Consider the following 27,340-nt stretch of genomic DNA (forward strand, 5'->3'; position numbering starts at 1 on the left):
TTTTTTTTTATAGCATATCTACTATTTTCTTACCATTTTGTGTTTTGAAGTTGTTGTATATGTTTTAAATTTATTTGTATAGTTATATTTATTATTTTCTTTTTCAAGACATACACAACACATGTAAACACAGAAAAGGAAAAAAGGTGACGTGACCAGAAGGAGTATATAAAAACAGAAAAACAAGGAGACAAATACAGCAGTTAAGCAAACAAACAATACATACAAACATACATGGAAAGATAAAGCTAATTAATGAAGCATCATTAACTGGAATATAATAATTGTAGTAGTAATTGTAGTAATTGCAGTAGTAATAACAACAGTAATAATCTGAACAATTATATTGTTAAAAAGCAGAATGAATTAACCCCATTTCACTTTCGGTTGAGTCTTCATATTTTCAATCAAAAGGGCAAGAATCAATTCCAGTTCATTCTTGTCTCCACTACACCAATCACTCCTCTATTGCGTGCCTAGATATACATTTCAAAAGTGTCGATCAGAGTCTGATGGGGTTAGCATCGTTAGATTGCGGAGCTTTTTGAGAGGATATGTGAGTGTTTTGAAGCGGAGAGTGCAGGCTAAAAGCAGTGGCTGTTGAGGAAAGGTTGGGCAACAATCTATAAAACCATTGGTCTATACAATGTAATAATTTCTCTTTCCATGTCCAGTTTTCCTCTTCATTTCCTCTTTGTTGGGTTACATCCATGTCCATCAAAGTCATTGGTGTTTCCTCTCCCTACTTGTCAACCATGTGCCCAGATTGTAGTTATAAACAGGTCTCCAAGCTGTGCAACGGGCTGGCGGGGCGGCAAAGAGAAGCAGTTGGTAGTGTTGCATCTTTTGGGTTCAGATGATCTCCATTCTCAGCGTCAGCAGCAGCAGTGGCGTTGTTGTTGCAGTTGAGTGTAACGGGGAGGCTCTGCTGGCGGCAGGGGGCGGGACGGGAGGTGGAGCGGCAGCGAGGGGGAGGCTGAGGGGCCTGGGCAGGGGGAGGAGCTTGACGAAAAGCCAGGCGAACGTTGTTGCACTCTGAGCGCTCTGATTCTTCGGTTTCAATGTCTGTCTCGTCAATCAAGGGGATGTTGTGGACCAAGTCACTGATGAGAAATTCCGGGTGTGCCATGAAGTCGTGGATGGAGTTCTTGGATTCCGGCTTCTCAATGCCATCATAAAGTGGGCTATGGAATGCTTTCACCACTCGGATCTATGTTGAGTTTTGTATAATAATGGTCAAACAAGGGGAGAAATGCAGAAAGGAAAAGGGAATAGATGGGACAAACAATTGGAGAGAGATGTAGCATTTAAGCATTTAAAAGCGTCACAGTGGCTGACCTGAAAAAGTTATGAAAAAATACAACTTTTGAATCTTCTGAAAATTCTACTAAATGTTAGTTAAATTCTAAATAAAAGGTGTTATCGTACAGTAGTAGGCTTGCCTGGGCGTGGGGAGGTGTACCTCATTCTGTCCAGTAAGGTAATTCCTAGATATTATATTTGTCCATTTAGGGGACACCTTTTGCTCAAGAACTTGCCCAGAGGCAAAAGTTCTGTACAGCCTCTTTAAAGGCAATCAATTACCTATGAGTTTGAAATGCCTCACTGACCTGATAAAACCTACTGTATGTGTACAATATGTACATGTCCACTTTGGATTACTCTGTAACTTTAAAGTAAATGAGGGAAAGTAAAACAAATGAAAACTGAAATAATGACTTAAATAAAAGTTAGTGTTGTCAGTTCGATATAAGATATTTAAAATTAATCAAATATTAATTGATGGATGTACAACATTGTCTGACACACACACACACACACACACACACACACACACACACACACACACACACACACACACACACACACACACACACACACACACACACACACACACACACACACACACACACACACACACACACACACACACTCTCTCAAACTTATACATATTTTTGTACTGAACTCTGAACTTACATACGGGACAAGTGAAACAAGCAGAACACAGAGTATGGGATTCAGATCAGTTCAAAAACCAAACAACAACTGACATGCCAAGACTGATCATATGAGAGCCTCATTTACTGCCATGCTGTAAAAGAAACACATTCCAGGTGGTCGTGCATGAGCTTGTCTTGGTGCAAACAAAAATGGGTGTAGTTGGATGACAGATTGTTTGTGTGATGCAACGTCCAATGAGCCATAATGCAGCTACCAGTTAAGCTAAGTGAACATCACACACAATACAGACCAGTCACAGTAATCACAGGCTTCTGTAGACTTGATGAGTAATGTTGTTATATCATTGTAAAAGTTGTTCAAATTAACTCTTGTGAATTTGTGGGTGGCTGTAAAAAAAGCCCTTCCTTAACAGTGTATGTGAATAATTAGTTAAACTTCCAAAATAAGTATTATTGTAAGTGAATTGTATATTTCTATTGAACATCTTGAACGTGTACTTTTAAGTTATCTAGGGTATATCTAAACTCAGGTGTTTTAGATACAGTACAAACAAATTTAAGGACATAAATACAGTCATCCAGCTCAGTACAAAAATGGCAATATAGTAGACAATGGATCTATTACATAAGGCACAATAGTCACCACACTGGAATTGCCAGTGCTGTACAACAAACCAGTACCTTCAATGTCAGAACAATTGTTTTAAAAACTGTTCCTCAACATCACATTATACAGTGCCTTCGGAAAGTATTCAGACCCCTTGATTTTTTCAAAATAAATAAAATTTTTACAGCCTTATTGTAAAATGGATTAAATCGTTTTTTTCCCTGATCACACACAATACCACATAATGACAAAGTGGAAATACGTTATTTACATAAGTATTCAACCCCTTTGCTATGAGACTCGAAATTGAGCTCAGATGCATCCTGTTTCCATTGATCATCCTTGAGATGTTTCTACAACTTGATTGGAGTCCACATGTGGTAAATTCAATTGATTGGACATGATTTGGAAAGGCACACACCTGTCTATATAAGATCCCACAGTTGACAGTGCATGTCAGAGCAAAAACCAAGCCATGAGGTCGAAGCAATTGTCCGTAGAGCTCCGAGACAGGATCTGGGGAAGGGTACAAAAAAATGTCTGCAGCATTGAAGGTCCCTAAGAACACAGTGTTCTCCATCATTCTTAAATGGAGGAAGTTTGGAACCACCAAGACTCTTCCTAGAGCTGGCCGCCCGGCCAAACAGAGCAATCAGGGGTGAAGGGCCTTGGTCAGGGAGGTGACCAAGAACCTGATGGTCACTCTGACAGAGCCCTAGAGTTCCTCTGTGGAGATGGGAGAACCTTGCAGAAGGACAACCATCTCTGCAGCACCACCAATCAGGCCTTTATGGTAGAGTGGCCAGATGGAAGCCACTCCTCAGTAAAGGCACATGACAGCCCGCTTGGAGTTTGCCAAAAGGCACCTAAAGACGCACAAACCATGAAAAACAATACTCTCTGGTCTGATGAATCCAAGATTGAACTCTTTGGCCTGAATGCTAAGCGTCACGTCTGGAGGAAACCTGGCACCATCCCTACGGTGAAGCATGGTGGGCATGTTTTTCAGCGGCAGGCACTGGGAGACTAGACAGGATCAAGGGAAAGATGAACTGAGCAAAGTGCTGAGAGATCCTTGATGTAAACCTGCTCCAGAGCACTCAGGACCTCAGACTGGGGCGAAGGTTCATCTTCCAACAGGACAATGACCCTAAGCACACAGCCAAGACAACGTAGGAGTGGCTTCGGGACAAGTCTCTGAATGTCCTTGAGTGGCCCAGCCAGAGCCCGGACTTGAACCTGATCGAACATATCTGGAGAGACCTGAAAATAGCTGTGCAGCAACGCTCCCCATCCATCATGACCGAGTTTAAGAGGATCTGCAGAGAAAAATGGGAGAAACTCCCCAAATACAGGTGTGCCAAGCTTGTAGCGTCATACCCAAGAAGACTCAATGCTGTAATTTCTGCCAAAAGTGCTTCAACAAAGTACTGAGTAAAGTGTCTGAATACTTACAGTACCAGTCAAAAGTTTGGACACACCTACAAATTTTAAGACATCAAAACTATGAAATAGCACATGTTTTTCATTCTTGATAAGCTCAAATTTCTAAAAACCTGTTTTTGATTTGTCATTATGGGGTATTGTGTGTAGATTGATGAGGGGGGAAAACGATTTAATCAATTTTAGAATGAGACTGTGACATAACAAAATGTGGGAAAAGTCAAGGGGTCTGAATACTTTCCGAAGGCATTGTAAGCATGGGAAAATCTACATTTGAAACATTTATGATACACCACCAGTTGTTCTGTGTCCAGCCACCACATACCCATCTCCTTGTACAAAAATAATAAGAAGTGATGGGTTATTCATCCACTCAAAGTCAGCACCCATTCACACAGAACTCAACATAGGTCTTAATAGGCCTTATGGTAAGCTTGCTTTAATATTGTTAATGAGGAAAACAATACATTAATAAAAAGGATGTTTCTGTAATGGCTATGGCTGGTCCTAAATGGTAAAGAGATGCACATATTGTGAAGTATAATAAAATAATAATAATACATTCATTCCCACAGAGCAAATAAGTGTGTGAACATGAATGCAATCATATTCTGTTGCGATAGGCACTACAGGCTGAATCCTATCTTGAGATACATGTGGTAACTAAAACCCTTGTTTAAATCATGCACTGATATAAAAAGGGAGATTCGTGTGAAAGTCTGAGTTTTGGGCGAGCGTTAAAAATTATACTTAGGTCCTTACTCCGATTTGCTCAGTGGACTGTACCTCAGCATGCACAAACAATATGATTTGTTTGTTCATTCCTGCAGCAAGCATAGCCACAAAGACCCATTTCTTCAGCAAGCGCCTCGAAAAAGACCAACCTTTGTAGCAAGCACAACCAAAAAAAAAACATTCTAACTGTGAAAATGACCACAAAGATCTTGCACAAGAAGCGACATGACCCAATAACGTTGTTGTGATGAGGGAGCAGGCAACACAGAGACACTGTTAAGGTCGACTTGTGCTGATTTGTTTTTCCAAGGAGCTGTTTGTTCCCATAAAGTCAATTATTTAGAAAATAAATCATTATTATGTGCCCTCTGAATTCATGTCCCCTTGTGAAAATTGTAAACTTTCGAGTATAATGGTCAATATAACACCACAGCTGTTGAAAATGAACTATTACTCAAGTCAATGCATTCACTTGGTTTCTTTCAAATGGGCCACCTAAAGATCTCTCAAGGAGCTGGATGGAAAAACAGAAGAAGATGAGAAGGCCTGTTTTATTGTGGTGGAGCATGAATCCCATGGTCACTTCAGACTTATTAAATTACACTAAACAATTTACGCAAGTCAGGGTTAGGCTCAATTCATTTTCACTCAGTCAATTCAGGGAATCAAATGGCAATTCTATTCATGAATTGGTCAAACTATTCTCAGTGAAGATAATGGACCTTCCATCAATGTACACAGTATGATCAAGGGGAAACAATGAGAACTACCTATAAAGCTGAACAGCAAAACAATTACGTAAAAGACACACTGAACAATGCAAATTCAGAAATAGAAGCTAGTGTTCCTACATTCAGATGTCTACTAACCTTCCTAACATACAGAACAATCTGTGGCTGTTTATAAGAGAAATTAACAAATCAAAAAGTCCTCAAAGGAAATGATAATAGGCAAAGTGCACAACACTTAATGGTCTGTTTTTGAATATGGGTTGGACGAATGCCTCGGTATTGCATTATACCAAATGCTGCAATGCAACCTCCAAAAGAAATGGAGACATTTGACATAACTGCATGCAACAGATATATGGCATGTCTTGCCCTTCAATTATGGTGTATTTTGCCATATGTAAGCTGTCAGTCAAACTGAACTGAAGTTAGCTGTCAGTCAAACTGTGTAGAAGTGAAACCGAAACTTAAGTTAAGGCCTTCATTCTAACTGGTTAAAATGTTAGGGTTAAGGTTTGGTATAGGGTTAAAACAGAAAAAATAAAACAAAAAAAGGAGTGCCTAGCACTAAGATTGAACCCGCAATGCTTGGAGCTGTAGTTTGCAGATTAAGCCCACCCTCAACCCATCATTGATTTATCTCAATGGAAACATATCATTGAATGATCTCAATGGAATAAGATAATCTGTATGTTTTATAAGAAAAGAAAACAACAACATAAATGAACCGTAATAATCAGTTAGAGTAGGCCTACGTTAGGAAATAGAAAGGAAATAAAACTATCTTCCTTCATGAGATGCAAAACCTACAATGAGAGAGAATGAAAAAGACCAAGTAAAATAAGGGTAGTTATTTGTACAAAGCAACACTGCAGATCCTATTTTGGCAGTCTGATCGAACCTAGGGACAGAGAAAGATTTGTATTGGTAGGGTGACCAAACAGTAACATCTCAGAAATGTCACTGTTTCAGGCTTACACTCGAAGGTTTACAACTGTCTAGAAGTGCACAAACCCAAAATACATGTTCTTTTTTTTCTTATCTTTTTTTACCTTGATTTGCCATTTAAGAAATTCTTTCAAATTGGCATTATCGTAATGCTCTGAATAAAATTTGTATCTCTTTGAAAATTAAACATATGTATTGTCACAAATCTGATAAAACCATAGGAGCATACAGACAGTCTGCTCTGGGCAGTTTGAAACACGATTGATCACAGACTGCATCAATCCAAACAAAGCAGCAAGATGAAGAAATAGATTAAGGCCAGGATTAAATCAGATCAGCGGTAACCCACGTTAGCCAACAAACTCTTGTTTAGGCCGGGTAAGAGGTATAACGGTATGAGCTGTCAAATTGGTGAGCTGCTGCTCTTGTGGACATTGTCAAAAGACACTACCGTCTGTCATGCCCTGATCTGTTTCACCTGTCCTTGTGATTGTCTCCACCCCCCTCCAGGTGTCACCCATCTTCCCCATTATCCCCTGTTGCCAGTTCGTCTTGTTCGTTCAAGTCAACCAGCGGTTTGTGTCTCAGCTGTTGCTTTTTCCAGAATCTTTTCTCACCCTCCTGGTTTTGACCCTTGCCTGTCCTGACTCTGAGCCCGCCTGCCTGACCACTCTACCTACCCTTGACCCTGAGCCTGCCTGCCAACCTGTACCTTGTCCCCCTCTGGATTATCAACTCCTGCCTGCCTTGACCTGTTGTTTGCCTGCCCCTGTTGTTGCAATAAACATTGTTACTTCTACACAGTCTGCACTTGGGTCTTACCTGAAACCTGATACCGTCGTTCCCTAAAACGTTAGTAGTTCAAAACATTGATATAACGTGTAGACTCTATTGATGATAGAAATAATTACACTTGAATGTAAAATCTTTCAACGAAAAACAGTTTACAAAAGGTACCTGGCTACGTTCTCCTTATTTGTGCAGTCAAAAAGCATAAATGAGGAAACATTTTCAGAACTATGAAATTGTCATACATATAAAATAGAGGCTATAATAAATCAAAATATTATATAATGAATAAAAAAAGAATACAGTGGCTTGCGGAAGTATTCACCCCCCTTGGCATTTTTCCTATTTTGTTGCCTTACAACCTGAAATGAAAATGTTTTGGGGGGGGGGGGGGGGGGGGGGGGGTTGTATCAATTGATTGACACAACATACCACTTTTAAGTTGCTAAAATATATTTTTTATTGTGAAACAAACAAGAAATAAGACAAAAAAACAGAAAACTTTAGCGTGCATAACTATTCACCCCCCCACACCCCCAAGTCAATACTTTGTAGAGCCACCTTTTGCAGCAATTACAGCTGCAAGTCTCTTGGGGTATGTCTCTATAAGCTTGGCACATCTAGCCACTGTGATTTTTGCCCATTCTTCAAGGCAAAACTGCTCCAGTTGCTGGTGTACAGCAATCTTTATGTCATACCACAGGTTCTCAATTGGATTGAGGTCTGGGCTTTGACTAGGCCATTTCAAGACATTTAAATGTTTCCCCTTAAACCACTCGAGTGTTGCTTTAGCAGTATGCTTAGGGTCATTGTCCTGCTGGAAGGTGAACCTCCGTCCCAGTCTCAAATCTCTGGAAGACTGAAACAGGTTTCCCTCAAGAATTTCTCTGTATTTAGCGCCATCCATCATTCCTTAAATTCTGACCAGTTTCCTAGTCCCTGTCGATGAAAAACATCCCCACAGCATGATGCTGCCACCACCATGCTTCACTGTGGGGATGGTGCTCTCGGGGTGATGAGAGATGTTGGGTTTGTGCCAGACAGCGTTTTTCCTTGATGGCCAAAAAGCTCAATTTTAGTCTAATCTGCCCAGAGTACCTTCTTCCATATGTTTGGGGAGTCTCCCACATGCCTTTTGGTGAACACCAAACATGTTTGCTTATTTTTTTCTTTAAGCAATGGCTTTTTTCTGGCCACTCTTCCGTAAAGCTCAGCTCTGCGGAGTGTACGGCTTAAAGTGGTCCTATGGACAGATACTCTAGTCTCCGCTGTGGAGCTTTGCAGCTCCTTCAGGGTTATCTTTGCTCTCTTTGTTGCCTCTCTGATTAACGCCCTCCTTGCCTGGTCCGTGAGTTTTGGTGGGCGGCCCTCTCTTGGCAGGTTTGTTGTGGTGCCATTTTCTTTCCATTTTTGAATAATGGATTTAATGGTTTGTTGATGGGATGTTCAAAGTTTTAGATATTTTTTTAGAACCCAACCCTGATCTGTACTTCTCCACAACTTTGTCCCTGACCTGTTTGGAGAGCTCCTCGGTCTTCATGGTGCCGCTTGATTGGTGGTGTGGCAGACTCTGGGGCCTTTCAGAACAGGTGTATATATACTGAGATCATGTGACACTTAGATTGCACACAGGTGGACTTAATTAGTTAAATAATGTGACTTCTGAAGGTAATTGGTTGCACCAAATCTTATTTAGGGGCTTCATAGCAAAGGGGGTGAATACATATGCACGCACCACTTTTCCGTTTTAAATTTTGTAGAATTTTTTGAAACAAGTAATTTTTTCCATTTCACTTCACCAATTTGAACTATTTTCTGTATGTCCATTATATGAAATCCAAATAAATATCAATTTAAATTACAGGTTGTAATGCAACAAAATAGGAAAAACGCCAAGGGGGATGAATACTTTTGCAAGGCACTGTACATAAATAATAATAAATAAATATATTATTTATGGGTTCATTTAATACAGCTGGCCAGCTAATATCACGCTTGAAGAAGCGAGGTAGCCTATACATAATTACAAAGACAAACGAGTATACAGCCTGACATTGCAGCACTCGAACAAGAGCTATGCGGTTGTCGGCTAGCGGGAATCTGATTGAATCCTGGCCTAAGATCACGAGGTAGTAGTGAAAAGGAGGTAGAGAAATGTAATATTAAATTAACAAATAATAAAACCACAAATATACACATAGACACACAGTCACTAAACTAATTAAAACATGATGGAGATAGAGATGGTAGATAAACCAGAACAAAGGAGGAAAACTAAAATGAAAAGGTCAGTTGGTCAGTTGGTTGACTCCTCCACGCCACAACACACACACAGACAAACACACATATCTTTGATGCTTAATTGCATTTCTGGGCAGGCAAAGGTCAATTTTCTACGTACAACATGCTCATTTTGATGATAGTGAGTGGACTGTTTTTTGTTGTGTGCCGTTAATGGATGGCAGAAACTCACTCCCAGGCGCACCAGTTGCATTGGCAGTGGAGAGAACTACGTGAGTGGGAGTAGAAATATTGGTTACGTCATGGAGTTGGCTGAGAACTGAGGAGCGACGTCGCGCAGCACCCTGAAAGGAACCACTTCTCTTGAAGGTACTCACTACCTCCATCTGTTGGAGAGAAAGAGAGGATATTACAGAGAGGACATGACAGTCTTGAAGTACCTCATGTCAATTGGTAGGGGGCCCTGTGGGGCATATTGGAGAGCTATGAAAGCAACAGGCAGAATGAATCACGTTTAAAGGGATGGTATAGTAGAACTTGTTGTTTTGTAGAAATCATGTTCCACAATGAAGGAATCAAAAAGCATGTTTTAGATACAAAAAGGCATTTTAAAAGAAAATCAAAGTCTGTTTTAAATCAATGATGTTGCCCTCAAAACATGGACTGGTAATGATCATTATTGTATTTAGCACTACATCAGCATCATATGTCTCACCTAGATGCTGGTTTCAGTAAGAGAAAGACTACAATTAGAACTCTTGTAATATATTTAATATACTTGTTGTTAGGATTATAAGGTATGATCATTGAAGACTTTTCTGTGTAACAGTGACGAGGATTAAGGATACATAAAAAATAAAGACAGAATCTGTGATAATTGCAATGACATGAGGATGAAGGATAAAGTGAGAAATATGACCATGAGATGTAATCAAAATGACTCTGATAGGTTACAATAGAGATGATTATATTTCAATAAATATAGGAAAACAAAGTGTGGTGAAATAAATTAAGGCATCAAATGGTGAAGAAAGAGAGACACAAATTAACAGAGATAAGTCGGGCAAGCAGAAAAGACTCATCTTCGTAGGACAGTACAGCACATACGAGAGCCCTTGTTAGGGAAAGACAAGGGACAGAGAATGGTGGAGCTCAATGCACTGTACCTGAGTCTGAATACGATTGAGGCCCCGGAACCAGAGGATCTGCCCTCGACGTAGCTCCCTCTCAGCATGGTCAATCTCTTGCTCATCATCTGCCATGTCATCATCAATCATCTCTTCCTTACCCAGCGCATGACCCGCTTCCTTCAGACAGGGCAGGCGGCTGGTAGGCACCGTGGTGATGAGCTGTTGGGGTCAGGGCTCAGCGTTAGTTGATGAGCAGAAGAACACAACTTCCGTTTCGGTCTGGTTGGTCCTAGCAAGTCCTTGTGTCAAAGCCAACTGAAGACTGGGTTATGGATATGTGTGTTTGTCAAATGCCTTAATTGTGTCTTGACACAAAACCACTGGAGAACCACAGATTGGTTAACACATTCACACAACATTAACTCCAGCATAAATACCTGTCCCCACAGCAGCTCTCCTACTCCCACGAGCAGACACCACAACCACTGCTCCACATTGAGCGGTGTGCAACTGAAAGGTTTCCCCCCAAACTGCACAATCACAAACTGTACAGAATAAGACACAAGACGAGAGAGATATGATCACAAAAAGTGGTTGCCATTGGTTAGCACAACATATCCTGTGAGACAATAATTAAGTAGTCAATATTATTAGGTATATGTCATGGTTGAATAACATTACTAGGATTGCTATAATGTAAAGGGAAACCAACGTATAAGAAGTAAAAGCTTATGGTCCTCTCACCTGCATTAAAAAAGTCCCCAGCACAATACTGCAGAAAATAGGGTTGTGGAATATGCCGTCGAAAACATTCCTTTCACCGTGGATCTTACGGGCATTGATCTCGTTGAACAGTTGCATGAGCACAAAGGTGTTGAAGATGATCGTGTAGTGCTCGGAGGGGGGAGAGTGCAGAGGGGCGTTGCGTCCGCTATCAATGTTGAAGATCTTTTCTCCTGAGATGGAGAGGAACACAAAAAGGATAAGCAGACAATAGAAAGAGACACATGTAGTCGAATATATATTTTCTAGTAAAAGGGATAGTGCAAGATTCTGGAAATTAAGCTGTTTTGCTACTTACCCAATGTCAGATGAAGTCATGGATACCATTTTTTATGTCTCTGCGTGCAGTTTTAAGGAAGTTGACGGTAGTTTCTACTTCCAGTGATAACGTCAAAGCTAGTTAGCATTGGCTCGCAAAACTACCTACAACTTCTTTCATAGTGAACGCAGAGACATAAAAATGGTATCCATGAGTTCATCTGACTGGATAAGTAGCAAAACACACTATCCCTTTAATAGCAAGCAAAGGTATACTAAATGATCATGTAAAATACTATGAGCTAAATAGAGCACCACAGTTCCATGACTGTTTTTCTTCAACCTTCTTGTTCCTCACTATTGCATTACCTACACCCCACTCCCCCTTTCCCCACCTCCAGCCTCCGTCCCCCACCTCCACCTGCAGCCCCCCTCCACCTCCTCCCCTTGTCTCCATTCTCCTCCCACTTCCAGTCTCTCTCCTCCTCCTTCTCCTCCTCCCTTGTGTGTACCCGCAAACAGCAGGGTGAAGATGATGGTGAGCTGGTAGATGGCATGACCCAGGATGTTCTTCATCATGGTGCGGGAGATGAGGGGGTTGTTGCGGCCGTAAGGCTTCCTCAGGAGCAGGGACTCAGTGGGCGGCTCGGTGGCTAAGGCCAGGGAGGCAAAGGTGTCCATGATCAGGTTCACCCACAACATCTGGACAGCCTTCAGAGGAGAGTCCTGAAGGGAGGAGAGAGAGAGGAGGGGGTAGGGACATGTAAGGAGAGAGGGAGAAAGAGGTAGAGAGAGGGGGACGGAAAGAGGCAGAGGGAGAAGTAAAAAGAGAAGCAGCAAGAGAGGTAAGGAGAGAAGGAGAGAGAAAAAGAGGTAAGTTGATATGATTTGAATTAATTTTGCTTCAAAGCTTGTTTGGAATGTCCATAGACCGTTACCTACATCTTAGATCATTTACTACATTTACCTAATGTAACGGTCATTCTCCTCCTCTTCGTCTGAAGAGGAGGAGTAGGGATTGGACCAAAGCGCAGCATTGTTATATGACATAATGAATATTTATTAACAGAACGAAACACGAAAACACTATAACAGACTACAAAACAAATAAACGATGTAGACAGACCTGACTTGAGAACTTACAAACTACGAAGAACGCACGAACAGGAACAGACTACATACACGAACGACAAACGAAACAGTCCCGTGTGGTAGACATACAGACACGGAAGACAACCACCCACAACAAACAATGTGAAACAACCTACCTATATATGGTTCTCAATCAGAGGAAAACGTAAAACACCTGCCTCTGATTGAGAGCCATACAAGGTCAATTAAACCTGACACTTAACATAGAACAAACAACACAGACTGCCCACCCAGCTCACGTCCTGACCCACTAAACACAACTAATACAAAAGGAAAACAAGGTCAGGAACGTGACACTTAAATGGTCCATTTGGATTTTACACAACAGTGAATTGTGTTGTGATGTGCTGTACTGTGGTATGGTGTGTGAGAGTCAGAGATGGAGTGAGTACCTGTGTGATACAGGCGCCGGTGAAGGCCACAATGACAGCCACCACGTTGACAGTGAGCTGGAACTGGAGGAACTTGGAGATGCTGTCATAGACGTTACGTCCCCACATGACCGCCTTCACAATGCTAGAGAAGTTGTCATCAGTCAAGATGATGTCAGAGGCTTCCTTGGCTACGTCAGTACCAGCGATGCCCTACACAGAGCCACCAAAATAATCCACTTTAAATTCACCCCCCCCGCTTGCACAAGTCTCACATAAAAAAAAACATGTCACTAATACCTATGTATGTGCATGATAGTTACACAGCCGTAAGTACTATGTTAGAACTAATGTAACAATACCACAGTACATACCATGCCTATGTAACTACAATGTAAATAGGTAGGGAAATGTATTACTAAAGTGATGCTCCAAAGGTCTTGGAGCATCACACAGTAGTTTTGAAAGCAGTGCTCACGAGCCAAAACTGGTTCCTGAAAATTGTGTACTACATCAACCATTTTGTATGATACGATACAAATTTGTAAGTGCTTATGATCCCGGACTGCAACTTTAAGTGTGGGACTTAATATTTTCCTAAAGTTACTAAAATGACTAAAGATTTGTCATCATCATCATCATCATGATGTCTCACCATGGCAAAGCCAACATCGGCCTTCTTCAGGGCGGGTCCGTCGTTTGTCCCATCCCCTGTCACAGCCACTACCTGCCGCTGTTCCAGTACGGTGCTGTCTATGATGCCTGCAGAGAGATTAAGGTCTCATTGGAAATGCTGCAGCTGCATGGTTTACAAACTGTTTACAAAAGAATACTGTAGCTTTGAGTGTAGAATCACTGACCCACCTTTTACCAGTGTATGTTTGTCTGTAGGTGAGGACCTAGCCAGAACTCTCAGTTTGGGCCAAACCTTATCAATGCGCTCCTGCTCAACCTGTAAGAAAGAAAGATTGGGTATCCACAGAAAATGTTGAGTCATGTAACACTATGTAAAACAAGCTAAGGAACTGAATCAGGGCACTTATATTTTTTTGTCAGTTAAAAAGTGTCAAACAATTCATGAATGATGAATTCTACCTCTCCTTTCTCATTTCTGATTCGTCGGTTGAATTCCTTCCCGTCTATACACAGGAAGTCATCCCCTGGCTGGATGATGCCACACTTGGCAGCGATGGCTCGTGCTGTGTTGATGTTGTCACCTGTCACCATGCGCACAGTGATACCTGCTCGCTGGCATTTCTTGATAGCATCTGGGACCTGGTTAGAAAAGACAGCTGGGTTTTGATAAAGCCTTGGCACACCCTCTTACTAGCTAATGTGCATGAAACTACAGCTTAATCACTGAATATTTACTACAATTATAACAATACCTATAATCTCAGAAACGCAGAACTGAAACATTTTTTAATTGCATCGGACACTTGATTATGTTCTGGGGGCAGATGTGTTAGAAAATATACTAGAACAAGGAGCGAAATAGCCCCCCCCCTCCCCCCTCTGTATCCTTATGGCAAGTCTATGGTCCAAATGTCCACTCCCCTTCCGAAACTCAAAAAATGTGAACACCTGCGGCAAAGTTCCTTGTTAGTCGTCGCATCCCAGTCTGTTGACAGATGCTACGATACTATTTCTTATTTATGTTACGTGTGAGATTACAATACCTATACCTAACTATACCTATACCTAACTCTACCTATACCTAACTATACCTATACCCAACTCTACCTATACCTAACTATACCTATACCTAACTATACCTATACCTAACTATACCTATACCTAACTCTACCTATACCTAACTAAACCTATACCTAACTATACCTATACCTAACTATACCTATACCTAATTATACCTATACCTAACTATACCTATACCTAACTATACCTATACCTGCTGTTTAACAATACCTGTTGTATAACAATACCTGTTGTGTCACCCTGCTATTCCAGCCCTTCCATAAGTGCATGGGTCTCCCCGCTCTAATCTTATTTATTCCTAAATTCATATCTATCTTACTTATTTAGACATTTATCTGCAGAATAACTCACTTGAAATGAAGAGCAAGAAACAGTCAATTGTCATACCTGTGGAAAAACTCCACTCCAAATCTCTACCTACATCTGTAAACAACTGCACCGCAATAGAGAGTCCCTCTGCGTAAGGTCTTGGTTACCTCTGGGCGGACAGGGTCCTCGATGCCCACCACGGTGATACAGATGAGGTCGCTGACGATGCCCGCCTCGTCCTCCCAGTCGGGCTCAGGGCTGGCTGGCAGGTCCTTGTAAGCCACGCAGATGGTGCGCAGGCCGTCGCAGGCCATGGGCTCGATCACCTTCTTCACCATCTCATCCCTGTCCCGTGGGCGGAAACCCCGCGGATCTCCACCGCCAGCCATGATAGAGGAGCACCTGACAGACAGAGAGTCAGAACTATGGTTGCAAAGCTACCGGTAATTACAGGAAATGTACAGTATACTTGAATAACTTTTAAGTATTCATACAGTATATAGTATACATTTTTTATATCTGTGTCCATATTGTCCATGAGCTACTAGTGAATAGACCATATGGTTCAAGAGAAAATAGCAACAAAAAAAATTAAACCACTGTCACGACTTCTGCCGAAGTCGAAGCCTCTCCTTGTTTGGGCGGTGCTCGGCGGTCGACGTCAACGGTCTTCTAGCCATCATTGATCCATTTTTCATTTTCCATTGGTTTTGTCTTGTCTTCCTACACACCTGGTTTCAATCCCATTCATTACCTGTTGTGTATTTAACCCTCTGTTTCCCCTCATGTCTTTGTCAGAGATTGTTTGTATTTCAGTGTTGTATATATTTTTGTGTTGGTGCGCGACAGGTCCTCGTACCCATTTTTGTTATTTGTTACATTTAGTGTTTGGAGTATGTTTCGTTCATTGTTATTAAATAACTCCATTACACTCAGTTTGATTCTCCTGCGCCTGACTTCCCTGCCACCTATACACACGACTCTGACAACCACCTAATCAACAATGGCATTATTTTTTATTAACTATGCAACTTTTCCAACTATTTATTTTTTCACAACTGCAACCAGTTTGGCACCACAACATTTACAACAAAGACATATTGACATAGTGAAATATATTTTATGGTGGCATGGCCCAGGATTAAACACCAATGGTATTCGCTAAATTCATGGTTTATACTTAGGATGTTTTACAGCGTTGTCATTCTATTTTAAATGTTATTTAAAATAATATTTTTAGATTATGTTATATATTGTACATATAATAAGGCCACACAGAGGGCCAGAGATAATTACAGACACCAGTGATCATCTGAAGGACCTAAAAAGGCCACGAGAAGTCCAGTGATAAATTCCTTAAAATCCTTGAAAGTTACCAAAATTGTGTTAGATATTGCTACTTCCCAGTAATATACCCTTCCTTTGCCACCCTATTCAGGACACAAGTCAGATGCTCTGTATGTTAGGGCACAATATTAATGTTAGTCGTTTTGTTCATCAAACCTCATTCAAGGCTAACTTTATCTTGAGGCCACCACCACCACATTCTCTATCAAAGCTGTAGCCTCAAATCAAATCCAACTTTATTTGTAAAGCCTCGGAGTCAGACTTACTTCTTGAGCAGGATCTCAGAGGCCCCCTTGCTGTAGAGGCGGAAGGATCCATCGGGCAACTGCACCACTGTGCTCATGGACTTGCGCACAGAGTTGAAGGTGTAGACCTTGTAGAGCTTCTCCTCAGGGATCTGTTCCCTCACGGGGGCATAGTCCCTCTTCAGGTCCAGGACGAAGCCAAGTAGGGCACACTCTGTCTTGTTGCCCACCTGCTTGGGTAGGCCTCCCTCCTTATCTGGGGGCTAACGGATAAAATATTAAGTTACTATATCCTCCCCGCTCAACTGACTGGGCAAAATGAGTCTAAGACAAGAAGGAAAAGAAAAGGTAAGACGATAACATTTGTATGTAAATGTGTATGTAAATTTGTATGTACATTCTGAATTCTATGAATTGTTTTAGCTACTGTATGTTGTGCTGACATGAACAAAATGAGTTTCCATCCAAATGTCCAACTAAACTACACTGAATAAACAGAAAAAATAAAGCTGTGTCCCGTTATCATTCCACACTGCAGACATATGCCACAATAAAACTGTAGGAACATTCAACAGTGTGCAGGTATCTACAGTATCTGTCTTTCACAATCCACCCTCTCACCATAATCTTGGAGGTGTAGGCGCTGTTGACAGCTATGGCGTTTACGAGTGTGTCCAGCACCATAGGATTCATCTGGTCAGGGTGCGGGACCATGTGGAAGTGCTGGTCGCCCGCGTAGGCCTGCACCACGGTCATGCGGTTGGTAGTGAGGGTGCCCGTCTTGTCAGAGCAGATGGCCGTGGCATTGCCCATGGTCTCACAGGCATCTAGGTGGCGCACCAAGTTATTGTCCTTCATCATTTTCTATTGGGAAACAGGAGGAAACAGACGTAGAGGAATCTTACTGTTAGGCCTACACCTGAGAAACTACAATACAATTCAGCTGCATGCACAATATATAGTGTAATCGCGCCTTGTTTTTGTCACATGGGGGATATTTGAGCAAAAATGCGATTTAACATGATTATCACATAATGTCTGCAGCAACACACACACACACACACACACACACACACACACACACACACACACACACACACACACACACACACACACACACACACACACACACACACACACACACACACACACACACAGCTTATTCCCCTCACCTTGACAGAGTAGGCAAGTGATATAGTGACAGCCAGTGGCAGCCCTTCAGGCACAGCCACCACCAGCACTGTGACGCCGATGATGAAGAACTTGACAAAGTACTGCACATAGACAGGTGTACACTCAGTGAGCCACTCCCGGCCCTGAACCACAAAGGTCTCGATCACAAAGTACATCACCAGGATGATCACTGTGATGGCTGACATGACCAGACCTGAGAAGGAGGACAGAAAATGTGAAGAGTTTGTCAGCAGTGTATGCACTACTAGCCACCTTGTGTATTCACAGGTCAAAGCAAAGTGAACAAGCAGGCCAGCAGAAACAGATTATGAATGCTGAATGCTTAGAGTCAGCCCTCACCTGCCTTCCCGATCTGCACGGCCAGTTTAGTGAGTTTGCCCTGGAGCACAGACTTCTCTTTTTTAGGCACGTTGCCCTTTTTCTTCTCTGCTTCCACCTCCCCTCCTTCAGCGCTCTTCAGGGGCTGCATCTCCATGGCAACGGCCTCATCCTGTTTCTTGGCTAAGGTTGGGGGTTGTCACAAAGTTAGAGAGTGGTTAGGACGGTTAGATGAATGTCAAAAGGTGTGGTGAGCGTTGCGGCACAAAATGGCTGCCGTGCTTCGCCCAGGTTGGTGCTACAGTATGCAACTGTAACATGGAGTGCCTCCTATAGGATTTTAAGCACTTTGAGACCTAATAAAAAAGCGCTGTATACATACAATCCATTATTATCACATTTACAGGTGCAGGTAAGATGTTTTCAACATAAATCAAGAGATTGCTTCCATCTTATTCGAGAAGTAAAAATGTTCTATATAAATATTTGGTATAAATTATTACCTCATACCATCTCTTGTTTGTATAGTTCCCCAAACGATTTATATATGGCAGCCTATTTGAAATGAGGGATGATTCATCTGCCTTGAAATCCCACTGTTTCTTACCTTTGTTCTGATTGTTTTCCAATGTCCCATCTTGCTTACCTGTGATTGAGTGAGAGAGAGATAAATATCTAGACTGATACAGCTGAAAGTGACAGACATAATGCTGCATGGGAGGCAAACATGGCTCCCATTTTAACCCCCCTAAAGGAGTAAAAATTGAATGGGAAAATGAAGACAAAAATGAAAGTGACAGAAACATGTGAAGAAATTGCATGTTAAACATACTTTTCAAAATATGTTTAGTTTGTATTTTCCCCCCCAATTACATTAGGGGCCCACAATTTCCCATGGAAGTCCCATGGAATATCTCTAGCAAATCCCTTCACCAATCTAACTAGTCTAGTAGGGGAAACACCTACCATTCATGATGCTGATCTGTTTTGCTTCGACTGCAGGGGTATTATTGCCCTCTGACGGGATAGTGGTTTGGGATTTGAGATAGGGATAGGGACAATAAGAGATTTGGTCAAATTAAGAGACAAAAACAATCAAATCACTAAAAAGAATGAGCAACAGAAACAACACAAACAGGGAATGGATAAAAATGAGTGAATGAGACCTCAGCAGTAAATAAGTAAACCATTGCATCATATCTTTCTGTGGTCTACATTGTGAAGTTTGGTCCTAACCAGAGGCTTCCCTGTCTGTGTAACCCCATCTCCATGTTGCTCTCCCTCTTTCCATTAAATGATTGATCGATCTGCAGACTGCTATGCTTTTACTGGATATAATTATTAAACAGCTAGCTAGCTACCACTCTCTTCATATCAAGGAGAGGGAGACAGGGAGGAAAGTCTCTGCCCATGTACTGTAAATATACACTGTACAGCTCAGTGATGCTCTCTCTGCTCTCTCTTTCTCAGCAGAAGTAACATCCGGTCTTAAATGACTCACAGCTAAATGGAGCATCATTTCAACACACCTATTGAAACTGCCAATGCATGATTTATTTTCATTTATTTATTTGATACATACATGTCTCTGTGTATATACAGTAAAAGAAACAGACATTGCAAATCAATCATATGTAAATACATCCGTGTACAGTATATATCCATATTAAGCATCCCTGCTATATGTATTGAGATTCAAATGTAGGCTACTAGGGTTTGCTTTTATACCAATGATAACGTCTTAAAGACATTACACCTTCAGCATGTCTTATTATCTTACCTTTCTTGTCTTTCTTCTCCTCCTCTTGATCACCATCTCCAGCCCCCAGTAGAGTGAAGATGATTCCAGTTTGAGAGTTGATCCCCACAGCAGTAACCAGCATCTTTCCAGAGCCTTCCATCACATGAGTTCCTAAGGGGACACAAATATGAAATTCATAAATAGGCATGGAAATAACTCACAGTTATCAACACTATATTAAACAGAGTACCTTTATATATATGGCACCTAAAACAGAAGAGAAAATGTCCATAAATATTGTTTGCAATGATATGCTGTTCATGGATTGTTATTGCAGAAAAATCATGTTTTCAAAAGTGTTTAGGATGTATACTGAACAAAAATATAAATGTAACATGCAACAATTTCAAGGATTTTACTGAGTTACAGTTCATATGAGGAAATCAGTCAATTGAAATAAATGAATTAGGCCCTAATCTATGGATTTCACATGACTGGGAATACAGATATGTATTTCCAGATACCTCACAGATACCTTAAAAAAAATGGGCCTCAGAATGGACCTCAGGATCTCGTCTGTGCATACCATAAGACCACCGCAACCATGGGGCACTTCGTTCACAATGTTGACATCAGCAAACCGCTCACCCACACGACGCCATGGTCTGCAGTTGTGAGACCGGTTAGACGTACAGTGCCTTCAGAAAGTATTCACACTCCTGGACTTTTTCCACATTTTGTTGTGTTACAGCCTGAATTTAAAATTGATTAAATTGAGATTTTGTGTCACTGGCCTACACACAATACCCCATAATGTCAAAGTGGAATTATGTTTTTCAAATATTTTTATTAATTAAAAATGAAAAACTGACATGTATTGAGTCAATAAGTATTCATCCCCTTTGTTATGGCAAGCCTAAATAAGTTCAGGAGTAAAAATGTGCCTAACAAGTCACATAATAAGTTGCATGGACTCACTCTGTGTGCAATAGTAGTGTTTATCAAGATTTTTTAATGACTACCTCATCTCTGTACCCCACACATACAATTATCTGGATATCAAACACAGATTAAACCACAAAGACCAGTGAGGTTTTCCAATGCCTCGCGAAGAAGGGCACCTATTGATGGATGGGTAAAAATAAAAAAAGCTGACTTTGAATATCCCCTTGAGCATGGTGAAGTTATTAATTACACTTTGGATGGTGTATCAATACATAGAGTCACTACAAATATACAGGAGTCCTTCTGAACTCAGTTTCCGGAGAGGAAGGAAACCGCTCAGTGATTTCACTATGAGGCCAATGGCGACTTTAGAACAGTTAGAGTTTAATGGCTGCGATAGGAGAAAACTGAGCATGGATCAACAACATTGTAGTTACTCCACAATACTAACCTAATTGACAGAGTGAAAAGCAAGAAGCCTGTACAGAATAAAAATATTCCAAAATATGCATCCTGTTTGCAACAAGGCACTGAAGTAATACTGCAAAAGAATTGGCAAAGCAATGAATACAAAGTGTTATGTTTGGGGCAAATCCAATAAAACACATTACTGAGTACCACTATAGTACCACTATAGTTTCGCCATAGTTTCAAGCTTAGTAGTGGCTGCATCATGTTATGGGTATGCTTGTAATCGTTAAGGACAGGCAAAATCCTAGAGGAAAATCTGGTACAGTATGCTAACCACCAGACACTGGGATATGAATTCACCTTTCAGCAGGACAATAACCTAAAACACAAGGCCAAATATACACTGGAGTTGCTTACCAAGACGACATTGAATGTTTCTGAGTGGCCTAGTTACAGTGTAGACTTAAGTCGGCGTGAAAATCTATGTCAAAACTTAAAAATGTCTGTCTAGCAATGGTCAACAACCAACTTGACAAATTATAATGTGCAAATATTGTACAACCCGTGTGTCAAAGCTCTTAGAGACTTACCCAGAAAGACTCACATCTGTAACCAATGCCAAAGGTGAATCTAACATGTATCTACTCAGGGGTGTGAATACTTATGTAAATGGGTGTTTCTGTATTTAATTTTCAATACATTTACAAACATTTCAAAAAACATGTTTTGACTTTGTCATTATGGGGTATTGTGTGTAGATGGTGGAGAAAACCAATCTATTTTATCCATTTTGAATTCAAGCTGTAACAGAACAAAATGTGGAATAAGTCAAGGGGTATGAATACTTTCTGAAGGCACTGTACTGCCAAATTCTCAAAAACAACGTTGGATGCGGCTTATGGTAGAGAAATTAACATTAAATTATATGGCAACAGCTCTGGTGGACATTCCTGCAGTCAGCATGCCAATTGCACGCTCCCTCAAAACTTGAGACATATGTGGCATTGTGTTGTGTGACAAAACTGCACATTTTAGAGTGGCCTTTTATTGTCCCTAGCACAAGGGGCACCTGTGCAATGATTATGCTGTTTAATCAGCTTCTTGATATGCCACACCTGTCAGGTGGATGAATTATCTTGACAAATGAGAAATGCTCACTAACAGGGATGTAAACAAATTTGTGCACAGCATTTGAGAGAAATAAACTTTTTGTGCGTATGGAAAATTCAGGGGATCTTTTATTTCAGCTCATGAAACATGAGACCAACACTTTACATGTTGCGTTTATATTTTTGTTTAGTGTAGATATAGTGGACGACTAAGTTAACATTACACAGTGACGTCATCTTCCCTAAGGCCTAAAAGCCAACTCTCATTCCTGGAGTGACAAGCTAGCTTCTTGCTCTAGAGTTTTGCACGGTTGGCTTGAGTGAGGTGTGCCGTTGGGAACGCAGGTTCGAATCCAGGGTCAATGCAGAATTACACTCAACAATCTGTGGCTACTGTAGTTTGTCTTTTTTAATCACTGTGTAAGGTCACTTTCCTCTGTTTTTCCTACTGACCGGTGATCTAATTACTTCTGTACAGCAGAGCTTCATTATGTTCCCATTAATTAAACTACTCTATCACAAGAGACCTGGGGTTGCTCAATAACACTGTTCACATACCCTAATACCAGGGAGTGGAATAGCCCTCTGTGAGAAAGAACAATCAGTAATAGTGCAGAAAACTGCTAAATATGTTTGATATTTGTGATTGCTTAAATATGCAATGGCTTGAGACTGTTATGAATATGTCCACTAAACCACAGCATGTAGATGGTCAGAGCAGGTAAAGCTAATGTATTTCAACTGGAACTGATACATTTTCCTGCAATCATCCAGTATGCTGTGGCCCAAACATCAAGTGATGTATGTAAGTGTGACAGGTACATACCGGAAAAAAACATAATGATGAAATAACTGACCAATCGTATCATACATATTTCTTAACCTGCATCTAAAAACGTTCAATATTTGTTCTTCTGCGCCATTACAGCAATGTGGATGAGGCTGCTACACCATGATCACAATATCACGCTCTTCTTTTAGTTCCCTGCATAGGCCTAGCCAGGCAATGGACCTATGGAGTGAGTAGCAAAGTCCAGTTCCGAGTATCATTATTGGGAAAAGGATGAGAGAGGGTGTCCTGTGGGTCTAATGGAGCCATGACCCGGTGCTCAGGAAGCTGACCAGGGGCTACAATCCGATTAGCCCTGTCAGGCTCCAGGGAACAGGGAGGAGTCACTCTCTTACTGGGAGAGGCAATGAGATTTCCCCTCTCGGCATTACAGCCAGCATACTGACACATTAGACAGGCCCTTCACTCAGGCAGCTCATCAGTCACACGTAGGCACGTACAAGAAACAAAAGAACACACACACACACACACACTGCACAGAGGCAAACACCCCTAGCATGGCCTCTGTCGCCCAACTGTAATATGACTACTGTATTATATGCAAACAACTCACCAGACAGCAACATAGGGTCCTTGTCAACAGACTTTTTTACATGGTCAGACTCTCCTGTCAGCGAGCTCTCATCGATCTTCAGGTCATTTCCCTGTATCAGTATCCCATCAGCAGGAAGGAGATCGCCTGTGTGGGAGCGGGATGCAGGAGGACACATGGGACCAGAGACTTATAAGGATCTATAAGGAATTATAAAGATCCAAACATCGTTATAACTGCTTAATAAAAGTATGCACAATACCAGATATGTTTACTGAATTATATGGTTGCTGTTAAAAGGACCACAAATGCCACAAATATGTTTTACACAGGTAACTATGTAGATAGTCTAACCAGGTATACTACACAGGTGACCTCTCCTGATTCTGGACTGACCGTATTTGATTTGGGCCACATCCCCGACCACCATTTCGGCCACAGGGATCTGGATGACGGTGCCGTTCCGCACCACGGCGAATCGCTGCTCCTGCTCGATGCGGCTCTGCAGTCCCCGGAACTGTTTCTCCTTGCTCCAGTCATTGAAGGCCGTCACCAGCACCACACAGACTACGGACAACAAGATGGCTGCGCCCTCGATCCAGCCAGCCTCCGCTTCGCCCTCATCCTCTGCACCGGACGCCACGTTTCCACACGCTGCAGAGAAAGGGAGAGAGAGAAAGAGAAAGAAAGATGACAAAGAGAGACAGAGAAAGAGAGGGGGCAGAGAAATTAGGGAAGACAGAACTCCGCTCACCTGATGAGTTACCTTAACTGATAGAACTGAAAACTTGGGTTAGCTCCCAGAGGTAATATCTAGGCATTAGCTCAGAGGGCTAATGCTTTCTTAAGGCATGCGGAAAGCCCAAGTTCAATACCTGGATAGTCAGTCAAACCTACCTTCGCTCTCCTCTCCGGGTGGTTGGTAGAAGGACAGTGCGAGGGAGATGATGGCAGCTATCTCCAGGATGATGAGAGTGACATCCTGTAGGGCCTCCCAGACCAGCTCCAGGAACGACTTGGCTTTCTTAGGAGGGATAAAGTTCTGGCCAAACACCTGGCCACGCTTCTCCAGGTCTGACGGGTTGTCCGATAGGCCTAGAGGAGAGGGAATACTGCTACTGAACATGATGTACGGCATCCCTTCATTCACCTCACTGGATTTAATGTAAATCGCTACTAGAGGGCATTAGAGTCTTGCATGAATTCAGTAGGTAAGGGGGGTAGTTCTGTCAGGATGCCTACATAAGACTAAACATTTGTCAAATTGCAGGTCTCTGAGATTAATCTGTTGAGTTTCAGTGCATCATGATTCACAAAGTCAGTGTGAAACACTTCATGATAGGTTCATATTAGAAACTGGCCTTGTGAAATACTGTTGTCATAAACAGTCATTACATTATATTGGACATGGTCATAGAACTTGAGAAAATGACAGATTAGGCCATGTTTATGATAGCCTTGTGTAGGCATTATGACAGAGCATTCAAATAAAGTGCTATCAAAATGTCTACAATAGAGCAGACAGAACACGGCATAAGGCATCATTCAATTATTTCTGTAAATGTACATGTCAATAGACTCACTCACATGCATCATATGACAGACATATACATGTTTGAGTGCTGGGTGCTCTCTTGGTGAAGTGAGATAGATGGGGTGGGAACAGCACAGATGGCTAAGTCAGTGGGGTGTGTGCTCTGGCAAGCACACTTAGGCAGACTGTCACACACTCCTCATGTCCTTCCCTGCCAAACGTCACCTGCTGCTACTGGCAACTCAGCCATCACTCTCTCTGTATCTCTTTCTCTCCTTCTCTCTTTATCTGTTTCTTTTTCACACAATCCCATTTCGTCGGGTAGTCAAAATGTAGTCGCACTATAACCAGAGCTAGGCCTGCACTGCACACAGAACTCCATTTGACCTTGACCAAGTTCAGAAATTGTGTGAAACAGTCTGATGATAAAAAGACACGTGAGTAGCGACATCTCAGGTTGAGGAGATATGCAAATTAATAATTTATCTGAATGGAAACTCTGTGAAAATTCCCCTTTTACTAATTCAGACAATATTCTTGCCGTTTCTATGGTAATGAAAGGTTCATGAACAAATTCCTCTTGATCTCTCTAACAAGATGGTGCCGACAGACATGATCACTCTGTTTCTAGCTCCTAGGCAACTTTGCAGTATTTACTATCATTTTTGGGGGGGTAATTTCTTATATTATTTCCTCAGAACCTTTATTTTATTATTACCTACACCTGGAAATAACTTTTGGATATTAGATGTATATATATTTATAGTCCGGTATCTGACACTGCTCGTTTTGATGTTTTTCGTAATTTCTTTATTTTTCTGAATTATGTGTGTATTGTTTTGTTTTATTATTGCAAGGTATTGCTGCACTGTTGGAGCTAGAAAGCATTTCACTGCACCTGCGATTACATCAGCAAATCTGTGTACGTGAGCAATAACATTTGATTTGATTATTGAAACATGTATTTCTATTGAATTATAAAACATTGTTTTGTAATCATTATAAAAGTTTGCAGATATTAGAGGTGTGTTGAATTGTAAAAACAGGAATATTTAAAATTGTTCTTAAAAATGCAAATACAAATGAGACTCTTTTGCTCTTTACTTAGTAATTTCCACTACAGTAAATTGAAACTGAAATCGACATTAATTGGAAAGTTCCCATTCTACTCAACAGTATAATCAAAAATCCCTGTTTAAGATGATATGGTGAAAAACAGTAAGGCACTTGTATCATTTAAGGTCATCAGAGTTTTTCTTTTTTGAAACTATAATAGTGAAAATGAAGTAATTATGCTGAAAACATGAAATGCTCTTATATGTTTGAGGATCTCTCCTCGGGCCGATTTTATGTTTGCTGGAGGATGAATGAGAGGAGGTGTCTGTCTCTGCCTCACACCCACCAGATTGCTGATGCTTTTGTAGCTTAGCAACGACATGAAAGCATGTTCGGGCAGACTGGGTTGGGAATACAAAAATACAGATAGAAAACCAGACGGATGAGGACAGTACAAATGATGACATTGAGTAAAGTAGAAACCGTCTATGCAAACACGATGGCAGTGGCGCTACGGCATACAATATCATCAACTGGTTCTTCATAAACAATTCAGTTGATTTAACATATTGGTTTGAATTTGATTAGTAAGGTGAAGTAATAATGTGCATCTTGTGTTACAAATGAAGTATGTCACTCTGAGAGTGGTGTGTCCGAGTGAGACTCTCACCATTGGCTGGGGATGTCTTCAGTCTCTGACAGAGGCCCTCTGTGTCCGTGTAGTTCTCCTGGATCTTCTGAATGGCTTCTGCACCCCTCAGCTCCATAAGGTCCCGCAGGTCCTCCAGGGTAGCCCCGAAGTCCCCTGCATGGTTGACCTCCATTCCCCCTCCACTACCTTGCTTCTTGGGTTTGAACTCCACCGAGCTATTGGCTAAGTCCCCCAT

General features: G+C 41.4%; 1 protein-coding gene across 1 annotated transcript; it reads right to left on the bottom strand.

Annotated features, from left to right (window-relative positions):
* Nucleotides 1-1,184: 1,184 nt before the first annotated feature.
* On the bottom strand, nucleotides 1,185-27,340 carry LOC120058905 (plasma membrane calcium-transporting ATPase 3-like). Its single transcript, XM_039007654.1, has 21 exons — nucleotides 27,124-27,340; nucleotides 24,761-24,958; nucleotides 24,260-24,517; nucleotides 23,885-24,010; nucleotides 20,056-20,187; nucleotides 18,883-18,921; nucleotides 18,297-18,458; nucleotides 17,936-18,150; nucleotides 17,385-17,627; nucleotides 16,785-17,026; nucleotides 15,339-15,573; nucleotides 14,242-14,421; nucleotides 14,011-14,098; nucleotides 13,802-13,908; nucleotides 13,168-13,359; nucleotides 12,136-12,349; nucleotides 11,327-11,538; nucleotides 11,020-11,127; nucleotides 10,619-10,801; nucleotides 9,685-9,838; nucleotides 1,185-1,210 (listed from the first exon to the last, which is right to left on the bottom strand). The coding sequence occupies exons 1-21, from the start codon at nucleotides 27,338-27,340 to the stop codon at nucleotides 1,185-1,187; spliced, it is 3,531 nt and encodes a 1,176-aa protein (XP_038863582.1).

Source organism: Salvelinus namaycush, chromosome 14 (genome assembly GCF_016432855.1).
Source record: "Salvelinus namaycush isolate Seneca chromosome 14, SaNama_1.0, whole genome shotgun sequence".
Taxonomy (NCBI): Eukaryota; Metazoa; Chordata; class Actinopteri; order Salmoniformes; family Salmonidae; genus Salvelinus; species Salvelinus namaycush.

What these genes read in the sequence shown, in the direction of transcription:
- LOC120058905 (XM_039007654.1), bottom strand. Translation starts at nt 27,340, where the DNA reads ATGGGGGACTTAGCCAATAGCTCGGTGGAGTTCAAACCCAAGAAGCAA. An exon ending in CGTGCAGATCGGGAAGGCAG is followed by an intron (nt 18,151 to 18,296) that starts GTGAGGGCTGAC and finishes CCTCCTTCTCAG; the next exon opens with GTCTGGTCATGTCAGCCATC. An exon ending in GAGAGCTGCTGTGGGGACAG is followed by an intron (nt 10,802 to 11,019) that starts GTATTTATGCTG and finishes TGACCCCAACAG; the next exon opens with CTCATCACCACGGTGCCTAC.